Raw genomic sequence first — 18,537 nt, forward strand, 5'->3', positions numbered from 1 at the left:
AATCTAAACTTCATTCAAGATGCTCGGCACACCAAACGCAACTCAAATTATAACAGTCACCATTTGACTCAGTGACGGCATATGTAACTCTTCAATGATATTTACAAAGCAAGATAACTTCATCACTAGCAACAATCCATGAAAATTGCAACTAATGATAAAGCAACATAAGCTTCAACTTACAACATACTTACTAATTCACCAGTGCAGTGTAGTAATGTAAACAGTGAAAATTAGAATAAGGAATTGTACCCTTCCATTTGTTACTATTTCACCTGGTTTACAAACTTTTTAACCGGTTTGCTATGTCGGATCAAAACTTTTTATGTTGTGTACTATAAGACGATAATGTTGACACATATTGCATAATACTAATGTAAACAAGTATAAAACCCCATTTTACGTCAAAAATGAAAATCGCAACTAATGATAAAGCAATAGAAGCTTCAACTTACAATATACTTACTAATTCACCAGTGCAGTGTAGTAATGTAAACAGTGAAAATTTGAATAAGGAATTGTACCCTTCCATTTGTTACTATTTCACCTGGTTTACAAACATTTTTAACCGGCTTGCTATGTCGGATCAAAACTTTTTATGTGGTACACTATAAGACAATAATGTTGATACATATTGTATAATATTAATGTAAACAAGTGTAAAACCCCATTTTACGTTAGAAATAGGCACACGAGGCATCATACAACAAGGAATTTTAAATTTAGAATCCTTTCTATTTTAATAAGTATTTTTAACTCCTGGTCCATTGGACTAGTTTTACAAAAATGTAACGTCCCAGAATTCATGCAAGAAATGTAAAAACTTACTTGGTGTTTTTAGATTAGACACAATGAAACAATATGCCTCAGTACTATAGATTTTTAAGCCTGTACAGCAATTACAAACACTAGTGTATATAAGTGTAAACTTTATCTCAGTTTTATAATTAATGTGAACAAGTGTAAAATCCACTTGATGTTCAATAACCTGAACACAACAAAGTTATATACCTCACACAATGGTATTTTTAAGCCAATAGATAATCCACTAATATATCAACAAACAATCTTTCAATGTCTGATTCAATTGGACTATTAATGAAGGTACAATCTCCCATATGTGATGTTTTTTGTAATTATATAAATCTTTTTTGTGTGTCAGCTGAGGATGATCCCTTAGGGATCGAAACCGGTACTGACAGAGTTTACTACTTTAGTAAATAAATTAATGTATTCTCAATTACTTTTATCTGTCAAGTCGTCATTTACACTGATGATGAATGGCTCCATTCTTTCGTCCCTTACTATTTCCTTGGCCCAATCGTCTGTTTGAAGATTTTCTGCGCGATTGAAGCACTTTTCCCAGTCTGCAGCAGTCACACGGTCGATGGCTTCTGACGTGAGTTTTTCTACGTCCTTTATTTTGAATGTCTTGGTCCTCTCTGCCACTTCTTTCTTGACTTGAGTCCAAATCAATTCACATTCACTATCCATTTTAATTGCACTTACGGTGCGAGCTCAGCAGCTGCATGACGGGGAATGACTCAGGTAAGGTGGCCTGGAGCGGATGGGCTTCAACTAGACAGCACTGCACGATCAGCGTTGCCAATCCGTGCTCGGAGGGAAGCGACTCTCGACCATCTGTCGCTTTGTCGTTTCCATATCTGACGACAGCGCAGTTTTCCTCACCCGCCTAATTTGTCCTTATTCTCTGTGAAATGTAAAGAATTTCATCTTGTTTTCTTGACACAGTAAAAGCCCTAAAAGCTTATTATCATGTCTATCATTATTATTTTTTTTTTTTTCATCTACATAGTGCTGAATTTTCTTAGAAAATTCAATTTGAAAATTTCTAAATAACGAAAGTGTTCAGTAAATGATTTGATGTTGAATTAGTTTCTTTTTCTCCGTCGAGGTGTAAAATGAATTTGTTGCCTTTCGCTCTTTAGCATTAGGATTGATAGGAAAAGATCTGTTCTGCAAAATGTCAAACAAAAAGCATGAAAGTGCTGTGAGTCATGAAATTGGTAACACGAAGTACATAAATTAGTATGATAGTAGAGAATCGAGAATATAGTTTGTAGCACAGTGTATGTGGTTAGCCTTGTCACACATGTTTTTCATTAGTTATAAACCATTCCTGTACTTTCTGTCCATTTTAGATTTCTGCACATTCTAAAAATTTCTTATTTCTTTTTCCAGGCAAATTGTCAACTGATACTGCTTCTGCACCAAACAAGTTTACAGAATTCTGTCCATTGAAGAATACAGCCTTTTACAGTGAAGAATACGAATCTGAACTGCTAGACTATAAATTTCTGCTTGTCAGAAGAACAGCTTATATTTACAATCAGAAAGTGATTGTTGCTGTTTCAGGTAATTTGTTGGGCATTAGAAAATATACCTTTTAAGAGTAAGCTATGTGCAGTAAAACCTTGTTAAGACATTTCTACAGGGAACAAGGGAAGAGAACGTGCTAAATAAGGAAACATACTAGTGAATACCCGATTAAAACTACTCAACTGTAATATAGACATGTTTGAAACTTGTTTTTTCTGACATGCATGACTTAATGTTTTGTATGTAGGGGTAGGCCCTAAAGTGAAATCTATATCTACCATTTCTGAAGATGAGAAGAGAGTATTAAAAGATGTGAAAACTTGAGAGAACAAATTTGAAAATATTTGCACTGGGCCCATAAAAGTTTTGGTGTCTCTTTATAAAACACGTGTATAATGTTGAACTGTTAGTTGGAGCCTTATGTTTCAGACCAATGGGTTATTAAACATTGCTTTCTGGTCAGATTCCTTTGACCATGATTTGTCCATGTATTACTTGGAGGCTACATTAACTCATGTACGAGAGAATTACTTTGGCCGCCTTCTTAAATGCATCAGAATTTTGGCAATATTTGACTCAAGTCAAAGGTGCAAAGTTTAATATTTGCCCCATCTCTTTGTGCTCAAGATGTGGATGCCTGTCATCAGTAGGCAATTTAATGATTTTTTGCATATCCATAACTGGCTATAACAAGATATATTTGCAGCAAGCTACTCAAATTATATTTCTAATCAGTATCACTAAGTTGGTTATCACATGACAAATATTCACGACCCTTCACTGTAAATAAACTTAACCATAATAGGTATTATGTTTGATCCTGTATTGACTTGTCTGAATCTGTTGAAGAACTATTTTAAATAGTTTTTGCTTTAGTCCACCTTGTCAGTACACCTTATAATGATAGAAAACTATTTATTTTACCATAAATGTTTTGGGAAAATCATCCATTCCCTTCATCAGTGATGTCAGTTCAAAGAATAAAACAATTTAACACTATCTTTTTTTTTCTTACAATTTAAAGAAGTATTGTATCCTAATTCACCATATCAATTAATAAAAAACTAATGAAATATTGTGAAAGTGATAATTACATAAAATTTTGTTGAACTGAATTTAAGATCTTCAAGTTTTCCTCTTTTCTTCTTCTTTCCTTCCTTAAATGATCAAATGCTAGTTTATGCAATGGCTTATCTTCCTTACTAATCTCATTTAAACTTTCTTTCATTTCTTTGTGTAAGATAAATTTCAAAACTCTCCAAAACATTAATGAATTTTTCCTTTTTGGCCGTATGAATTAATTCCGTGTCATTAGAAATGTCTGTAAATTTATGATTCTTTTCAATCATATGTTCTCCCGTTGCAGAATATCTTTTATGTTTGAATGCATTAACAGGTTCTTCCAGACTGTCTTGTGTATCGTTGTTTACATGTTTGGCATGTCAATTTATAAATTCCTGATTTGATACATATACATTTATTCTCTATTTTATCTGAATTCAAAATTTTCTTATTATCAGTTTTGTATGCGACATTGATGTTCCTTTTCCTGAAAATTTTAGCCAGTTGATAAGAGTACTTATTTCAAAAAATTATAACTGCAAATTTCCTTTTCTCCCTTTGCTCTTTAATTAAATTTGTTTTTGGTTCATTTTTCATTTTATCATCCTATTAATAAATTTTCTGGAGTATCCGTTGCTACTAGCAATTTGGTGGATTATATTTATCTCTCTGTTATAATTCTTCCTAACATAGGTATGTTCATAGTTTCATTAATTAAACTGTAAAATGTTGCCTTTTTATGTTGACCTGGATGATTGGAGTCGTTTCTGATAATAGTATCTGTTTGAGTAGCTTTTCTGAAAATTTGAAAATCGAAATGACCAGATTTTCTAGTAATTGTTAAATCTAAATAATTTAAAGTTCTGTCATTTTCAGATTCTATCGTAAAATGCACTTGTTTATCTGAAGTATTTAAATACTCTAATATACCATCAGGTGTAACCAGAAAAGAACAGCAGAGGCTCTAGTGGGGAAGAACAGCAACATACTTGGGATGAAACTACAGATAGAATGGGCAGTTGTGTTTTTATCATCATATTCCAAGTCCCAGCCGGATCGAAAAGAGAGCTGCACATTGTTTCTGTGAACTATCTTGATGCAGGAAATGCTACAAACTACTCTCGTGCTGTTTTAGAAGCTCTGCACAGTTATAGTGTACCATATGATGCAGTTAAAGTGTTTGTTAGTGACAGTGCCCTGTACATGACCCGTTGTTATGAAACATTAAGGGCCTATACTATGACTGTCAGATAAACAGCCAGATACGTAGGCTGCAGTTTTGCAAACTAGAAGTTAGATATTTTCTTGCGTACTACCAACGGATTTTAACGACGGTATTGTAATGCGGAAGATGTAGTAATATTTTTATTGGGTTGGTAATAAGGTTACTGAAAATATAGTGAAATTTAGCGCGGTGGTATACGTGTTCCCTAGTGTTTTTGTTTGTTTAGCTCTATTCCTTTTGAAATTGTATTACTAGAATCCAATAACAGACTCTTATTAAGCTATAATGTGGAAGTCCAGGTCAAAAACAGAATTAGGACTGAAATATACACATACGAAGAAATGTTAAAATTAATTAACTGTATAATGAAACTGAAACTGTTATAGAAAATAAAAAGATTGAAAATGTAACCTGGATGCATAAGTTAAGATTCAGGTTATGTATTTTTTTTGTCTAGTACTATTTACGAGGTTGCGCGTTACGACGAAAGTAAAGTTTATATTTGTAATTAATGCCACTGATGCAGCGTGGGATCATTAATTTTATTATTAATTCAATTTATTGTTTGCTCATTGAATAAGTAGTTAGTTTCTTTCTTTTCAATACAATGTGAGAATAGTAACTGGAAAGCATTTATCTCACTTTAGCGTAAATACTTTTGTAGCAAGTTGTTATGAAGTAAAAGAAATATAACCTGCTTAACATCCTCATTCAATGGACGAATCGCCATGAACAACGTCGTATACCTTTACTCCATATGTGCGTCGTGGATAGATTTGGAATAGAACCTACGCTTTTGACACGCATTTTAATGATTAGGAAATGTGTACTATCACCTCTCGTACCCTACCGACTACCATTTACAAGATAAAAAAATGTTAAGACTATTGGGACTCGAACCCACGTAAAACTGCTTAGCAGCAAGCTTTGCTGCCCTAACGACCACGGCTACCCATGAAGCTTACTGTGCCTGCTTGTGTATTAGTGATATACTCAGTAGCAACAACTTACTAGTTTGGGAAATATTTAAGAATTCTGTGATAGCTGGACAGGAAGCATGACATACTTTATAAATCTATACATAAATTACATTGTAACAACTTAATTTCGCATAGCATCATGCAGATGTAGATTCATCTTCATGAGTAGCCATCTTGATTCTTTACCTAGCGTCCCCGATAAGGGCTAAGCGTTAACAGCCTCTCCAGCTTCGCTATAGCTATACTCGAGAATATTTTCCCAGATTGTACATAAACGAAAGTCGTAGTACGCGGTTTCAACCGAACTTCCAGATAAATGTCCAAACTGCCAAATAAATTTATACCGCACTTTTATCTGGCTGTCGTAGTACAGGCCCTAAGTGTGATCATAGGGGATCATGTAATGCATGTACAGTGCTGGACACATAAGATCAGCTTGGTTGGTAATAGTTGGGTCGCAGTGATGACAGATTTAAATCATGTGGTTGCGATGGTAAAGTCTGCATTTTTGAACACAAGAAAGCGAAAATATGATTATTCACAATTCTTAACATCAAAATATGGTGCTTCAAAAGAGGCGATTTTTTTTTTTTTCCTGCACTGGTCATAGCCCGATGGAATAGCTGGTTTCAGGCTGTCTTCTATTTGAGTGCTTACTGTACTGATGTTACAATTTTCAAGATGTCTGACATGAAAGACATAAACAACTGTGGTATTAAGTACCTGACTGATCTGAGTGACCAAGAAGTGAATAGGCCTCACTCCCACATGGTTTCTGTCACAGATCATGCTGCTGGATTGGTTGACCTCCTTACTGAACTTGAAGGGTTTCTGTATCCTACCTCTCATCTCCTTTACCCCAAACTGCATAACCTCGACGCCAGTTTTACCTTCATTTGTGAGGGGAATTTTTCTGCAGCAATTAATGATGCTTTGATTAAGCTCACTCCTCTACAGCAGGCTGCATGTAGAGACAAATTTGTCAAAGCTGCTCATTCTTCACAGTGCAAGCTAGCCACTAGCCACATTGAAAGCTAAAGACCCCAACCATAAGCATTTTGTGTCAATTTCTCAAGCTTTGTATCCAAAACATATAATTTTGAATAACACTGATAAATTAGATGAGCTTGAGAATTTGTTTGGAGTAACAGATCTCTCATGAAACAATATCTGGTCTGGTTACTGTTCTCTGAAACATGCAATTCAAACCCAGATGAAAGAAAGTGAAAAATGTGATGTCATGCTTGCATTAACTGCAGTTCAGACAGAGTTCAGCATATTTACTAAATACAGTCTTGAGTTGTTGTGGACCCCAACAAACAATGTAGATAGTGAGCGTGTGTTGTCTCATTACAACACAGTGGTTACAGACAGACGGTCAAAAAAAAAAAAAAAAAAAGCAATGCCGAAGTACTGACAGTGATTTTGTTTGAACAATGAATTTGTATTGTATGTGAACCAAAGACAATAATAGCACTTCATAAACTTGATATTGTTAAAATTAATAATACCATGTGATTATTTTAACTTTGTAAATAGGTGCTAATTTTGGGAAAAATGGATGCTAATTTTGAGACAAATAGATGCTGATTTTTCAGGTCCCTACTGATGAGTTAACAACTGCTATCGACCACGAATTTTCATATTTGTTACGAAAACATGGAGTATTAAAATTAAGCCATCATTTACGTACCCTTTATTTCTAATGATTTGACCACTACTCTTGACCCTGTTGTTTACGTATTTGTTACAAAAACATGTTCTCCTCTTTCATTTGTAATTTTCTTAATGGAACAGCAGTTGGCGGGTATTACTAATCGACTCCGACATCGCCGTGCACATAGTGAGAATACGATACAAAAGGGCACATTTTGAGGCAATTGCTTCAGTTTTCTTATTCAAACAGAGTCACCTAACTTAACCACGTATATAGGCCTACCATGAAAATAATCAAACGCTATAAATTTACATATCATCACCATAAGACCTATCTGTGTCGGTGCGACGTAAAGCAAATACAATAAATAAACTTGATATTTCCACCTATTCAATACAATTTTAATGCTGTTATTCAATTACAACATATTAAATTTCACAGGACTAGTTTCGACGCGGACTTGCGTCATCTTCAGCTTTTTCGGAAAATAGGCAACCTTAAAATTCATGACATGTCTTAAAATGTTTGGCATGAAATCCAGTTAAATCTATAATTACAACCTTGACTCATTAAAAACTTTTATGACAAGTAAAAGACTTGCAAGTCAGTCGTATAATAAAAGTTCATTGGTTAAATGATATTCTTATGAACAAGCAGTTGTGGAGTCCTTAAATTTGTTGAGCGATAGATAAAATATTGTGTTCCATTTCACTACAACTTGTATACTGCTGAACCATCTCGAAAAACGTGAAGGTTGGTCATATGGAATTTTCTGCATAAAATCTTCTATGTCTTAGGCCTATGAGGTGGAAACATTAAAGTAGTTTCTTGTGATGTTTGTAAAACCAATGTTTCCTGGTTCAATGCGGAACCTGTAAATATATTAAAACGCGGTTAACGATCAGTGTTGAATGTGTCGTGGTTCTAATCCGCAAAATGATAAAGTGATTGTATGTAGGACTCACCTCAAAATGCCGTGAGACAATGCTATTACTAGCCGCGCTCAATGAACAATGAAGGCTCTGAGCAGGTTTGCATGATCGGACGTAGCTAAAGAGGGGAAGTAGGGGTGGGTTGAGACGATGTATGTGGGCCGCGCATGTGGAGGGAGTCTGGTGGGCGTGGACTGCGGAACGAATATCGGGAAAACTTATTGTGAATTATACGTAAAATTAAATTCTTGTTTGGGATTTGAACATTTTTAATAAAAGTCATCAGGAAATCGAAGAGAACTTTTGGAGTTTCAGATATATCATTGAGATTGAGGTTAGCGTTAAAATATTGGTCTATATGAATGTAACATAATTCAGTAGCGTCCAGCAATGGTCCCTTGCTCAAAATCTCTAATATTTTAATGTCTTGTTCCAAGTTTGTAAAATTGTCTTAGCTCATGGATATGTTGTCCCACAGCGGAGAATCTATTATATTTTACTGCATTAACGTGTTCGGCATACCTTATCTTAAAGTTGCGCCCAGTTTGCCCTAGGTAGGCGCTGCCACAGTCATTGCATTGGAACGTATAAACACCTGACCTAAGATAAGGGTTAGATTTATTTACAGTAGCCGCATTGTGTAAAACTTCAGTACTTTTGTTATCTGTGCGAAAAGATATCTTTACATTATTCTTTTTGAATATATTAGTGATTCTGTGAATGTTGTTATTAAATGTAAAAGTTGAATAGGATTTATGACTTTGTTTATCTTTGGTAAGCGTGGTTTGCGGACGATGTTTGATCTTATTGATTATACTTTCGATGAAAGAGGCCTTGTAGCCGTTGGCATAGGATATATTGCGGATAGTATTCAGCTCCTTGTTTAAATTAGCTTTAGTCATAGGGATTCTAAAAGCCCGGTCTACGAGGCTGAAATACGTAGCTCTTTTGTGAGCTTGTGGGTGTGTTGAATCTTGTCTTAAGCAGACCCTACACGGTCAGTAATACTGATCAGTAATACTGAGTCAATAATACTGACAGTACGCATCAATATTGTAGCGACCTTACACGATCATTATTACTGTCAATATTTTGGTCAGTACCAGTGCACTAGCTTACCATTGCGGTATTCTCACTTTACAAATAAAGTCAATAACCGTCACTACGGAATGAGATTTATAACATGCAATTGCGGTATTCTATCAAAATGGATCGTAAAAGACGGGCATTTTGTAGCTATCATATTAGTACTGCACGAAACGCAGTTTTAAACGTAAACGATGGGTTAAAGATTGGCTTAGGAAAAGAGAAAAGTATTCTCATATGAAGTGTTGAGGGAAACACAATATACCGAAGCAGAAGATTATCAGAACTATCTCCGAATGCGTGAGGGTACATTTTCGAAATTACTACGAATGGTAGAGCCTTTTGTAATAAGGCAAAATACAAACATGCGGTGCTGTTTATCGGTGGCAGAGAGATTAGCGGTGACAGTGAGGTATCTTGCAACTGGTATAAATTTTGAAGATTGGTAGAGCCTTTTGTAATAAGGCAAAATACAAACATGCGGTGCTGTTTATCGGTGGCAGAGAGATTAGCGGTGACAGTGAGGTATCTTACAACTGGTATAAATTTTGAAGATTTAAAGTTTTCCGCTATAATGTCACCAGTTTCCATCAGTACAGCAGTTGTGGAAACATGTAAAGTATTCTGTTAAGTACGTTTATTCTGGCAGCGTTTCATATAGCTCGATAAACTTTTGCCATAGGCCTACTTGACGGTTCCACAAGCACCTCTACTTGGCCTTGGTGAGAAACGCATTTGTCGTCCACCGCTGCTCCGTTGATACTGACAGAATTAATGACAAGCGCACTCACACGGTCAGTATAACTGTCAGTATCCCCACCACTCTACAGTACTGACGCTCGCAGATCAGGAAATCCGGATCTGCTTCAGTACTGGCCTTCATTCCATCATTCCAGTCCACACGCGATCAGTATTACTGTCAATATTTTTCGGTACTGACAGTATTACTGACCGTGTAGGGTCTGCTTTATAGTGACGCTAGTTTGTGTTGGTTTCCTGTAGATGTTGAAGGAAAAAGTAGGAGGCTGTCTCTTAATAGTTAAATCTAAAAAGTTAATTGATCCCTTCTTTTCAGATTCCAAGGTAAACTTGATGTGCGGATCTATGTCATTTAGTTTACTTAAGGTGGTCTTTGCATCTATTATCCGCTCATCTAGAACTACGAATACATCATCAACGTACCTAGACTACTGGTGTATGTTACTGAACGTGTTTCCGTTATCTATCGCGGAATCCTCTAAAAAATCCAAATAAATTTCTGCTAAAATCCCCGAGGCCGGAGACCCCATTGATAGCCCATTTTGTTTATAAATTATACTATCAAAAATAAAGTAGTTATTGTTAATTAACAACCTTAATAAATTCATGAAGTCATGTATCTCTAGTACGCTTAGGTGACTGTACGTTTTTAAATTGTTATGAATGAACGGTATTATCTTACTGGTATTAACACTTGGAAACATGTTAACCACATCGAACGAATGTATTGTGTGGTAGGGTCGTAGTTCGAAGTCGTTCAACTTGTTAACTAATTCAATAGTATTCTTAATTGATTTATTAGCCCTAAATTTATAATGTTGTTTGAGGAATTTCTGAATAAACTGTGCTACTTTGTAAAAAGGACTTGGTCTATAGTTTATTATTGGTCTAATGGGGACTCCGGCCTTGTGGATTTTTGGAAGTGCTTTGGCTGTTGGAAGCCCCGGGTTCATGTTAATCAATTTGGTCTTTTCTTGTTCTGTAAAGAGAAAAACCGCTTTCTTTAATGTTTGTTTTAATTGTTGTTGAAGTATCTGTGCTGGATCTTTCTTAGACACTGTGAAGGTCTTATCATCGAAAAATATTTTGGCTTATGCATAATTACTGTCGTATTACCTTTATCCGCTTTGGTTACGTTAAGTTCTCCGCCTTGAATCTCCTTCTTAAGGTCTATGATGTGTTTTCTTTCAGTAAAAGAAACTTCTGCCTAAACGCCAGTTCTATTATTGTTTGCAATAAAGATTTTTTGTAATTGTCTTTTTACATCTGTCCTAATATCGTCCTGCAAATCTTGTGGCATTTTACGAATTGCGACTTCAGATTCTGTTACTAATTTAGAGGCTATATTGGCCAAATTAACATTAGGCCAATTGTGTTTGGGCCCTTTAGAAAGAATACTCTTTTCCTCCTCACTTAAATCAATTGTAGACAAGTTGACTATTGGAGTATGGAAGTGATCTATTGATCCTTCATTGGGATTATGCCTAGGTTTTTTTTTTTTTTTTTTTTTTTTTTGCTAGGGGCTTTACGTCGCACCGACACAGATAGGTCTTATGGCGACGACGGGATAGGAAAGGCCTAGGAGTTGGAAGGAAGCGGCCGTGGCCTTAGTTAAGGTACAGCCCCAGCATTTGCCTGGTGTGAAAATGGAAAACCACGGAAAACCATCTTCAGGGCTGCCGATAGTGGGATTTGAACCTACTATCTCCCGGATGCAAGCTCACAGCCGCGCGCCTCTACGCGCACGGCCAACTCGCCCGGTGCCTAGGTTTTTTAGAGGAAGTTTTGCTGGCTACACTTCGTTATGTAACATGTTAAGTTTTTTTCTCTAATGTTGTCTGTTTGATATTAAGAAAATTGGTAAGTTTGTCTTGAACCTGAGCTTGGAAGAGGTTCCATTGAGCTTTCGTAAGTAAACTCGTGGCCTTGAGGTGAACCTCATACAGTTTCTGGTTTAAATAGGATTTTTTCTTATAACTTTAATTCATTCTTTACCCATAACTTTTTAGTTTTTAAATGAACATTACTTTGATGTTTTAGAACCTTATGTTTTCTGAAAACACTTCTCAGAAATTTGGGGGTCAAATTATTTGAAATACAATGTTTTATAAATTTTATATCTTTGCCGATTTTTCCTACTTTGACTCTTAAGCCCATATATTGGTAGGCTACGGTTTTTGCTTGGTGAGCTGCTTCAGTTAACATAAGAAATTTCATTTTTCCGTATTGAACCAAGAATTACAATAAATAAACTTGATATTTCCACCTATTCAATACAATTTTAATGCTGTTATTCAATTACAACATATTAAATTTCACAGGACTAGTTTCGACGCGGACTTGCGTCATCTTCAGCTTTTTCGGAAAATAGGCAACCTTAAAATTCATGACGTCTTAAAATGTTTGGCATGAAATCCAGTTAAATCTATAACTAAAACCTTGACTCATTAAAAACTATTATGACAAGTAAAAGACTTGCAAGTCAGTCGTATAATAAAAGTTCATTGGTTAAATGATATTCTTATGAACAAGCAGTTGTGGAGTCCTTAAATTTGTTGAGCGATAGATAAAATGTTGTGTTCCATTTCACTACAACTTGTATACTGCTGAACCATCCCGAAAAAGGTGAAGTTTGGTCATATGGAATTTTCTGCATAAAATCTTCTATGTCTTAGGCCTATGAGGTGGAAACATTAAAGTAGTTTCTTGTGATGTTTGTGAAACCAATGTTTCCTGGTTCAATGCGGAACCTGTAAATACATTAAAACGCGGTTAACGATCAGTGTTGAATGTGTTGTGGTTCTAATCAGCAAAATGATAAAGTGATTGTATGTAGGACTCACCTCAAAATGCCGTGAGACAATGCTATTACTAGCCGCGCTCAATGAACAATGAAGGCTCTGAGCAGTTTTGCATGATCGGACGTAGCTAAAGAGGGGAAGTAGGGGTGGGTTGAGACGATGTATGTGGGCCGCGCTTGTGGAGGGAGTCTGGTGGGCGTGGACTGCGGAACGAATATCGGGAAAACTTATTGTGAATTATACGTAAAATTAAATTCTTGTTTGGGATTTGAACATTTTTTAAAAAAGTTATCAGGAAATCGAAGAGAAATTTTGGAGTTTCAGATATATCATTGAGATTGAGGTTAGCGTTAAAATATTGGTCTATATGAATGTAACATAATTCAGTAGCGTCCAGCAATGGTCCCTTGCTCAAAATCTCTAATATTTTAATGTCTTGTTCCAAGTTTGTAAAATTATGTCTTAGCTCATGGATATGTTGTCCCACAGCGGAGAATCTATTATATTTTACTGCATTAACGTGTTCGGCATACCTTATCTTAAAGTTGCGCCCAGTTTGCCCTAGGTAGGCGCTGCCACAGTCATTGCATTGGAATCTTGTCTTATAGTGACGCTAGTTTGTGTTGGTTTCCTGTAGATGTTGAAGGAAAAAGTACTAGGCTATCTCTTAATAGTTAAATCTAAAAAGTTAATTGATCCCTTCTTTTCAGATTCCAAGGTAAACTTGATGTGCAGATCTATGTCATTTAGTTTACTTAAGGTGGTCTTTTCATCTATTATCCGCTCATCTAGAACTATGAATACATCATCAATGTACCTAGACCAATGGTGTATGTTACTGAACGTGTTTCCGTTATCTATCGCGGAATCCTCTAAAAAAATCCAAATAAATTTCTATTAAAATCCCAAACAAGAATTTAATTTTACGTATAATTCACAGTAAGTTTTCCCGATATTCGTTCCGCAGTCCACACCCACCAGACTCCCTCCACACGCGCGGCCCACATACATCGTCTCAACCCACCCCTACTTCCCCTCTTTAGCTACGGCCGATCATGCAAACCTGCTCAGAGCCTTCATTGTTCTTTGAGCGCGGCTAGTAATAGCATTGTCTCACGGCATTTTGAGGTGAGTCGTACATACAATCACTTTATCATTTTGCTGATTAGAACCACAACACATTCAACACTGATCGTTAACCGCGTTTTAATGTATTTACAGGTTCCGCATTGAACCAGGAAACATTGGTTTCACAAACATCACAAGAAACTACTTTAATGTTTCCACCTCATAGGCCTAAGACATAGAAGATTTTATGCAGAAAATTCCATATGACCAAACTTCACGTTTTTCGGGATGGTTCAGCAGTATATAAGTTGTAGTGAAATGGAACACAATATTTTATCTATTGCTCAACAAATTTAAGGACTCCACAACTGCTTGTTCATAAGAATATCATTTAACCAATGAACTTTTATTATACGACTGACTTGCAAGTCTTTTACTTGTCATAATAGTTTTTAATGAGTCAAGGTTTTAATTATAGATTTAACTGGATTTCATGCCAAACATTTTAAGACATGTCATGAATTTTAAGGTTGCCTATTTTCCGAAAAAGCTGAAGATGACGCAAGTCCGCGTCGAAACTAGTCCTGTGAAATTTAATATGTTGTAATTGAATAACAGCATTAAAATTATATTGAATAGGTGGAAATATCAAGTTTATTTATTGTAATTCTTGGTTCAATACGGAAAAATGAAATTTCTTACGTTAACGTAAGGCAAATAGAACTAAAAAAAAAATTACATTATAATAGCCTTTCCGAAATGTAACCAGACGCAAGAAAATATAAAACTAACCTCTGACATCAATGCTGCCTTCAGCCATATCTTGAGGTGTATCCCATTCTTACTTAAATTGCAGTATTTATCGTTAACATTTAGCGATTGTTTACTTCAGCTTTTATTTTTAAGAGTTAACAACTGCTATCGCACACATAACACTAGCCAACATGATTTTGCGGTAAAATAGAAAATATGTAATTCTTATGGAAATTGCTGCCGTGATTCCGAAAATGATGCTTTTTTTCCCCCGATCACGTCTAGTTTTGACACATTTCGATGTTTATTATCTGCATGAATTCGTAAGATGTAATGTTGAGAGATGTTCTTGCGCAACGTTTTTTAGAATACAATTATGTGATTTGATTTGTTATTGTTTGCATTTTATTATAGGTTTATTGCTAAATGTTCATTGTGTAGTTGAGGGTTTCCTGGTAAATTCATAACAAACTCCCCCAGGTATGCAATAGACCGCGAGGTATGTAGGATTGAAGATAAGACAGTTGAGCGTTTGTCTTTCATCTTAGACCACTTGAATAAACAGGCGTGTTAATAGCCCCAGCCCTTATGCGATGTTTATGATGGACTGATAAAGCAGTTTCCTTTCAAAGATAACAGTGTTGCTTGAGATGGGCTCCAAGAAGTACCGGTACGTGTTTAGTGCGTCTTTTGAAGTTCACATTAATTTCATTGTAGGCCTACCGTGTGCGCGAGATATAATGTAATTTAATTTCAAATTGATCACTAATAAGTGAAGTTCTAGTGTTTTAAAACCATCATGGCTAGTGTTTCAGGGGTGCACAGAAGACAGTGTAAACAAAGTCCTCAAAAGTTTTGTTACATTTGTGGAGTTTTTGTGTTCGATTCCAAAGTGCGTCAAATAGACTCGTTTGTAAAGAAACTTCATTTATCTTCCTTCAAATTGAAAGTTGGGGATCAAGACAAATCTTTTGCACCTTATATTGCATGCAATACCTGTGTTGAGAGACTACGTTACTGGTATGAGGGCAAACAAAACTCAATGCCGTTTGCTATACCCATGCAATGGCGAGAGCAAAAGAACCGTCATGACGACTGCTATTTTTGTATGACCCATGTTGTCTGTTACAATAAGAAAAGTAAAAGCAAAATTAAATATCCGAATCTCAAGACAGCTCTTCGACCAGTTCCTCGTGGATCTGACTTACCTGTACCTACTCCACCTACACACTTGAGTGAGGAAAGTAGCAGTTCATTGCAATTTGACGATGAAGAAATAGATTTCGAGCCACATCAATATGACAGACACACCTTCAGACATATTCACGCAATCCGAATTGAATGATCTGATAAGGGACTTAGAGCTAACCAAAGGAAAAAGTGAATTACTTGATTCAAGATTGCACAAAAAGAATATGTTGGCATACGGTGTCACATTTTCCTGGTACTGAAATCGTGACAAAGAATTCCGAAAGTATTATACTCGAGAAGATGAACTTGTATTTTATACAGATGTTTCAAATCTTGTACGTCAATTAGGAGAGAAAGAGTATGATCCTAGTAACTGGCATGTTTTTATTGACTCTTCCTAAAGAAGCTTAAAGGCTGTTTTGCTTCACAATACAAATGTTCTGGCATCCGTACTACGTGCACACTCCACAAAAATGTCTGACACATACGAGATCTTAAAGTTGGTGCTTGAAAAAATTATCACGAGCATGGGTGGTAAATTTGTGGTGATTTGAAGATCATTGGATTGTTGCTGGGACAACAAAAAGGCTGAACAAAATTTCCCTGTTTCCTATGTGAATGGCATAGCAGGGCACGGGATAAACATTTATTTATTTATTTATTTATTTATTTATTTATTTATTTATTTATTTATTTATTTATTCGTATCAGAAGCATTAATACTATAAATACATATACATATATACTCTTACTGAATTATATACATTATATACAAAGTCACACTTACAAAAAAAAAAAAAAAAAAAAAAAAACCCAGTCTATACTACTTTTGCCCAGAAATTGGCAACATCCAGTGCATTTTCTGTTGCCTGAAGTAGATCTTGTACTGGGCATGTTTTAGGGCACTGGCTACACTGCAACAAATGAGACGTCTGGATTGCACCACACTCACACAATGATGACTCATTGTTGAAACCCCACTTCTGCAGGTTGCTTTTACATCTTGTCACGCCTGGCCTTAATCTGTTCAGTGATCTCCAAGTACTCCATTTCTCCATGTGACCAGGTGGTAATTCTTCGGAGCGAGTGCAGCTTGCTCGCTACATATCAATTCGAGATTGCTGAGGTGTCCCGTTAAGAGCCTCTGTTGTTCTGAGGAAACTTTTCCTTGATTTGAGTCTTGGAGTAACTGGCCTGTATCTATACAGAGGGTGAACTTCAGATGTTTCCGCCTTCTTCCTTTCGTTTTTCGCTGCAACCTGTCTACGGATATCAGGAGGGGCAATACCAGCAAGACTACACAATTTGTTCAGCGGAGTAGGTTTTAGACAGCCGGTAATGATGCGACAAGTATCGTGTAGAGCAACATCTACCTTCCTGGCGTGACTTGACTTGTACCATACTGGGGATGCATATTCCGCTGCAGAGTAACATAGAACAATGGAAGAGGTTCTCATGGTATTGGGATGTGCCTCCCAGATAGTACCCGTTATCTTCCTTATAATATTATTTCTGGCTGCCACTTTTTGCTTGGTGTTCGAGCAGTGTTTCTGGTAAGTGAGAGCACAATCAAGAGTAACTCCAAGATATTTTGGTGTGATGCAATGTTCTAATGTGGTTCCTTCCCAAATGATTTTGAGAGTTCTGTTTGCCATTTTATTTTTGAGGTGGAAGGCACAAGTCTGAGTTTTACTGGGGCTCGGTCTCAGCTGATTCTCCTTGTAGTAAGCAGACAGCACTGAAAGTGCATTAGATAATTTCTGCTCAGTAGCATCAAAGCAGGTGTCTTGAGTGGTAATTGCACATTCATCTGCATAGATAAAGCTGTGTGTTCCTTCGGGTAGCAGCTGGAAGCAGGTGGAGATCACAGAGGAATGGATTACCTCAGGGAAGGGATAAACATTGGGATACAGTGAATTGGCCAGAAAGGAAACAACTACAACCAGGACATTTTTGGTCTTGAATGTAAGTCTTATTGACCATGAAAAAATTCTACTTCCACCCTTGCACATCAAATTAGGATTGATGAAACAGTATGTCAAGGCATTAGATAAATGTAGCCTATGCTTCCAATATTTATCCACTAAATTTCCCTCATTATCAGATGCAAAAATCAAAGAAGGCATATTTGATGGACCACAGATTCGTAAACTGATGAAGGATAAAGATTTCACAGACACGATGACCAAAATTGAGAAAGAGGCATGGAACGCATTCAGCATTAAGGACCCTCAATACAAAGAAATTGTAAGGAAAATGTTGGTAAATTTTAAGGAACTCGGTTGTAATATGAGCCTTAAGCTTCATTTCTTAGCTTCGCATCTGGATTATTTCCCTCCAAATTTAGGAGCTGTCAGTGAATAACAAGCTGAAAGGTTTCACCAGGATTTCAAAGATGCAGAACGACGCTATCTGGGACGTTGGGATGTGAATATGATGGCTGATTACTGTTGGTCGATTGCACGAGACGACCCTTCTAGAAATCATTGAAGAACTTCAAAAACCCAGAAATTCCACGGAAAAAGAAAAAAGACGGAGATGTGAAGCTAACCTGCACATAATGTAAGTAACAAAACTGTGTATGTTTAACCATGTAATTTTTATTCAAGGTCACTGTCGGCAGCCCTGAAAAATGGTTTTCCGTGGTTTCCCATTTTCACACCAGGCAAATGCTGGGGCTGTA

At 36.3% G+C, this 18,537-nt stretch overlaps 1 protein-coding gene across 1 annotated transcript in view; it reads left to right on the forward strand.

Annotated features, from left to right (window-relative positions):
* Nucleotides 1-18,537, forward strand: part of Nup133 (nuclear pore complex protein Nup133) — a 314,729-nt gene that overhangs the window by 62,460 nt on the left and 233,732 nt on the right. Inside the window, exon 7 of the mRNA XM_067151176.2 lies at nucleotides 2,203-2,376. Coding sequence (XP_067007277.2) covers nucleotides 2,203-2,376 — 174 coding nt within the window. The remainder of the gene's footprint in view (nucleotides 1-2,202; nucleotides 2,377-18,537) is intronic.

This window comes from Anabrus simplex, chromosome 7 (genome assembly GCF_040414725.1).
Source record: "Anabrus simplex isolate iqAnaSimp1 chromosome 7, ASM4041472v1, whole genome shotgun sequence".
Lineage (NCBI taxonomy): Eukaryota > Metazoa > Arthropoda > Insecta > Orthoptera > Tettigoniidae > Anabrus > Anabrus simplex.